The sequence below is a fragment of the Rhincodon typus genome, chromosome 33 (assembly GCF_021869965.1).
Source record: "Rhincodon typus isolate 14 chromosome 33, sRhiTyp1.1, whole genome shotgun sequence".
Lineage (NCBI taxonomy): Eukaryota > Metazoa > Chordata > Chondrichthyes > Orectolobiformes > Rhincodontidae > Rhincodon > Rhincodon typus.
Window position 1 is genome coordinate 22,179,464 of NC_063364.1, and position 5,820 is coordinate 22,185,283.

A 5,820-nucleotide genomic window follows, 5' to 3' on the forward strand; every position below is an offset into this window, starting at 1 on the left:
TGATGCTGCTTGGCCTGCTGTGTTCATCCAGCTCTACACCTACAAAATATTTGTGCCAAGATTCAAAATAAATGATACCTTTTCCTTTAACTTGGCATTTAACATCAGGATGGTCAATGATCTCACAAACTGCAACACAGCTAAGGACAGGTCCCAGAATACTTTGGTGCCAGCCATTACCATGAGGACTGTACAGAAGAGCCAAGCTCAGATCACTGGTAAGATATGTTCCTTCCCCAAAGAGAGAAGTCTATGAAGAAAAGATGAACACAAATAAACTTGCACAGGAAGTGAACAAAGTCAAGCTAATACTTTTTATGTCCTCTGCAATTCTTTTGAAGGAAGTTATCAATATCAAAAGTATGTCTGCACATGGATTCAGTGTATTATTCAAATGAAAGATAAACAACAATATATAGACAGCTTGGGCCAAAGAAACTGCTTCATTGTTGTAATTTCTGTGTAATTAAACGCTGCTTTGCTGGTGTACTCCATCAATTTCTTGTCTATTTTAAGGTCCAAGGTAAGCACAAAGATCAAAGGCTTGATGTTCAACAAAGGGGGATGTGAGACCGTTGCCCCAGTGTAAGAACAATTAAAAAAGAGAAAGCAAGGTGACATCAAGCCAGACAGGGATGTGTGAGGGACAGTAAGCAAGAGAGAGTGCATGAGGGAAAAAGGGTACATGTTGCCAGTTAGAAGTACTCAGTGACTCTGTTGCATGGATCACTCCAATACAGGGCAGAGGAAAACGAGAGGGTATGACATAGTACCGATGTGTAACTAAGCAGAAGTGTCAATTGTAATGCTAATGCTGCTGTTCACACCCTTCTTTTGTGATAAAATGAGATTTAAGGTTTTTTCAAGAGCTGGTAGAGCCAATTAACAATGAATTCCTCACCTTGTTTAGGTGACACTGTAAACCACAATGAATAATGGAATAAAAATTCTCAAGTCGGCTCCCATGAAATGCATAGATGAGATCTCGGTCTCCTTTGGTTTCCTCAAACTTGGCATTCATCTGATCACAATAAACAATCTCAAACAAGAAGTCGGGGGTAGCAGCAGAGGGTGTCGTGAACCCAGTGAGTTCCTGGATTTCTTCATACTAGAACACAAACAAGATTTCCTGTTGCAAAAAATCACCCCTGCAACAAAAAAAAAACTAATGCGGTGAAGCTTTTGTATTTGATGGCAATGACATAGGGGAGTGGGGTCAGGCAACATCTTATTCACTCCTTCCTATTCACTCTTCATAGTCCATGACCATAAGCAGGTTGTTAATACATCTCAATACAACCACTAGTAGTGCAGTGCAGAGAGATGAGCCTTCTGAGCAATGAATCCAGATTCCTACTCATATTTTATTCCCCAGTCTACTAGTAACATGTTAAATTTGCAAACCCACTATGGGGAAAATCGTCGCTATGTCTACTGCTTTGAAGTAGAGAGATAGTTACATGTAAAACTTCAAATGCAAGCTGCACACCGTCTAGACTTGGAAAGATGCATTTCCTCCCATTAAACAAAACACATTACCTTTCTACATAAATCATTATGGCCAACATAGATAATGTACAAACTCTACTTTGAACACTGGTAGAAAATCCTTTCCAGGAACCAGACACCGATTCCCATGAGAGAGATAGTAGGAACTGCAGATGCTGGAGAATCCGAGACAACATGAAGGGTCTAGGCCCAAAATGTCAGCCTTTCTGCTCCTATGATGCTGCTTGGCCTGCTGTGTTCATCCAGCTCTGCACCTTGTTGTCTCGGATTCCCATGAACCTGGATGTCTGTCAAACCCCATGCCCCACAAAAGGTTAAAAAGTAGTACTCAAACAAGATCACTAGCTAACAAGTTTTTTTTCTTCAATCCATATGGCCATCAGAATGCACACAGCAAAAGGCCCAAAGTTTGCTGCCTTAATATATCTATTAACCTGTAAGTATTAGCAAAGCTGTCCTGAGATTTACAAAAATGGCAGTTAGTAATCTTTGCTGTAAGAGTAATTGTCCCCCAATTTCAGGGCTATTTCTAGCTCACTTATTCTGTTGAGTAAATAGAGCACACTCAGAGTAACCCACAGCTGTAGCAATCAATAAGATCAACAGTCAGGTTCATTAATGAAAACTCTTTTGACAAGGTCAATTTCCAGCAGTAACATCCAAAGTTCTAGTTAAAAAGTAACAGAGAATTAAAACACTTAAAATGGAGGAGTAAAATATCCAATATGTTTCTAAAATTCACAACTGAATCTAAAAATGTTATTCTGCAACAAGTCCTGGCTGCATTCAAATGCAGGATGGCTACACCCATCTCTGTACAATTGTTAACTCCTACACAAACACTCAAACAGCATGTCATGCACATCACTGTGCACAGTACCTGGTATACCTGTAGTTCTATGATACGGCAGTTCTGCAAACATACACTTTGCTTCCCAAAGTTTCTCCCACAAACACTATCATGACTGGTGTGTTTTGGAGGAGGGGATGCACTGCCTGTTGGAGGGTAAGTGCAGCAATTATAACTCACTCAGTACTCCATGGCGACCATGGCTGCCTGAAAACCTCATGACTCCAAAGTTTTGGCTTGTGCTAAAAGTTTGAGAAAAGACATTACATGCTGGTAAGACTATTCGGTGATTTCTGCTCCAATAAATTTTGTTATCCGAAATATTCTTTAATTAATAGAATCTGGTCACTGCTGTCAAGACCAGCCTTTAATGCCCATCCCTAAGTGCCCTTAAAAGTGTAGACATCTTGTTAAATTGCTATCACCTGTGTGCTGCTAGGTAGGCAGTTCCAGAATTCTATTACAGAAACAAAGGGATGGTGACATGTTTCCAATTCTGGATAGTGTGCAACTTGGAGACAAACAACGGAAGTTATACTCGTGGGTATAGGCAGTCACGACTGTAGAAAATTTTAATACCAGCTGAACAACAGTTCAACGTTTTTAATAAATCATTCAAACAGGTTCTTACCCCCTTTTTCCCCAAACTTTTGATGGTCAGGTTTTTTGACAAACAGGCCCAGCTGAGAAGTTCTAAGGTCCTTTTTTGTGGGTTTATTCCAGAGTGTAGCAACTGTTTTAAATTTGGCAGATTTTGAGCATCAGCAAGCTGCAAAGAGACACAATCTGTCAGTCCAAAAATATGTCACATGTCCAGCAAAGAACTCTAACAGTCAACAGAACCATTAAAAGATCAGAATATAGAGTTTCTATTTTGGATGCAATTAGGGTTTCTGGTGCAATATGCACTCAAAATTGCATCATCTTGAAAACTGGTATTCCTTTCCACACACATCCCCAAACCATTTACATGCATGCAAAAGCAAAATCTGCCACAAAGCAGAATACAAATAGGCAGCATTTTTTTTTAAAACCTGTGATATGTTTAAGAGCGGTAACTTGGTTCAGACTGACTAATACAGGTAAATTGATTAAAAGTTTTCTTTTTGTGAAAAATCTGTTAATCCACCAACTGAGAGTCACTGACCTTAAATTAGTGAAAATTAGTTTTAGGCATATGGAAAACCATTTGCTAATTATATGAGTGTTCAATAGTCAGATTCCTAATAAGTTTAAAAAGTATATCTTAAAGTTTTAAAAGTCTTTCGATTCTGTCCTTATGGTTAAAAAAAAAATCAGTGTCCCTTTTAGCATCCATTTGAAAACTTGCAAATGATTGGAATTGGAGGACACTCTACCAATGGTTATTATTTACACTCAGTGCAGGCCAGCTTTAAACACAATGCTTTTTTCAACTCCTACAGAAGATTCCAAAAGTCAACTCTGCTAACTGTAATATGCATTTAACATTCCACAATGCTTTTCAATTGGTTATTTCTGGTGAAATGCACCAAAATTAAAACAAACAGCTCAACTCAGCAAACATTCCAAACTCAATCACATATAATATCAAAGAATTGACTGTCTTCAACGACTGTACTCCTTGCTCCAAGTGGTCGCACATTGTCTGCTGTGGGTCAGGAGTAGTGCATGATCACCTGGCAGAGGGTTGCAAGCTTAAGACTCACTTCAGAGACTTGAACACAATCTAGACTGACGAAGCAGTACTGAGGGGAGTACTAAATTGCTGGATGCGTTCTACCATATGAACAGCATTTTATTTTCCCTGCTTTAGATATGACAAAGATATCTGATGAATGATTTGTCGTCTGCACATCTCTAATTTTATCTGTGTATAATATGAATTTTACATGACCGAAGCCTTCTGATACAATTTCCAGTATCTGCTTTTAAATTCAGTTCAATGTAATCATTGCAATGTAGAAGAACAGCATCTTCTGACTCTGCCACCTACTTTCTAAACAATAATGACCATATATTGTTCTACAGTGATAGGTAATAAGATAGACACAAAGGCAGTGACTGCTCATTTGGCCCCTTGAGTGAAGTACAGTAGCATATGTTTATGTTCCAGGGCTAACAATCCAGCAGGCAAATTCAATTCCCAGCCCAGCAATTGGGGAAATTAAATTCCGTTCATTAAAATCAATTTGAATAAAAAGCTAGTGTCATGAAACTGCAGATCATCAGAAAAACTGAAATGTGCACAAATGGCCTTTAGGGAAGGAAATGTACCATCTTTATGCAGTCTGGCCAATAAAGCCTCCAGATGCACATGGTCTTTGAAAAGGCCTCACAAGGTACCCAGTTGTATCAAAACACCACAAACTGCAGCAGTTCTAGCAGATGGCTCATGACTACCTTCTCCAAGGTGGGTACGGATGATAAGTGATAGTCTTGAGAGAGATAACCATATCCTTATTCATAAGTAAAAAGAAAATTCACAAAAAAAAACTATCATGTCATCTAACTCGCTCTTGAATGTGTTTAAAGTGTATACCTCTATTCTACACTGTGGCCATTCCTAATGATCATTATTCTTTGTGTAAAGTTCTTCCTGACATTTGTCCTAACTTCTCCTTTCAACAGTGTTTGCTTTGACATTTTCTTGTGATATGCAAACAGACTTTGAATTAATGCTTCTGAATAAATTCCATTTTATATATTTTCATTTTCTCAAGGTCCTTTTCCAGGCATAAAGATCAAAGTTTTCAATCTTTTTCCCTAAGCCAATCCCACATGGATTTTATTTAAAAAAACACACTGCTGCTACAGCTTGATCATTCCTCTAATGGTGACCAAAGCAGAAACCAGTACTCTCATTTACTGTTTAAAAAAAAGGCTTCAGTGCTCACTCACTCATTCAAAGGGACTGAAAATACGATTAAGCATTTCACATCACAATAAAACGTACCAAGATGCTTCACAGGAGCACTGTTAGAGACTGGCCACTTCTCTATCGTCCTTGCTTCACCATTTGGCTATTTTACACTCAATTTCTCAATGTCTTCAACATCAGTCACCTTTCATGGGGGAGTTTATCAAATACTTTCTGAAAATCCAAATACACCACTTCATATCCATTGTGCTACATAGCTCCACCTAAAATAAAAACTAATTGAATCCTCTTCCATTTCCGCAAATGAAGTGCGTCCCTGTAAACCATGTCTTACATTTCTCCTACAGGCACAGCACCTCTTGCATAATTAGCCTCAGTTTGTGAATACAGGGTGTTCCTGTTCACCATGCCTTGTGTTCAACACTGCAGTAACATTTCTTTGATAACATGCCTTAATATTAACCCTCCAAATGTTGCATCCTTCTGTATAAAATGCCGCATATTTATCAGGAATTCAATGCTTTCCTGGGAGAGTGCCGAATATCTGCCCCTCTGAATGCAACATATCCCTATGTAATCTGCCTCTGGAGATCCTCTTCTC

General features: G+C 38.7%; 1 protein-coding gene across 1 annotated transcript in view; it reads right to left on the reverse strand.

The window, feature by feature from the left end:
* parp16 (poly (ADP-ribose) polymerase family, member 16) overlaps nucleotides 1–5,820 on the reverse strand; it is a 12,819-nt gene that overhangs the window by 6,501 nt on the left and 498 nt on the right. The window contains exons 2-4 of the mRNA XM_048615957.1: nucleotides 2,991–3,128; nucleotides 902–1,108; nucleotides 79–250 (exon numbers count right to left, since the gene is read on the reverse strand). Of these exons, the coding sequence (XP_048471914.1) occupies nucleotides 79–250; nucleotides 902–1,108; nucleotides 2,991–3,128 (517 nt within the window). The remainder of the gene's footprint in view (nucleotides 1–78; nucleotides 251–901; nucleotides 1,109–2,990; nucleotides 3,129–5,820) is intronic.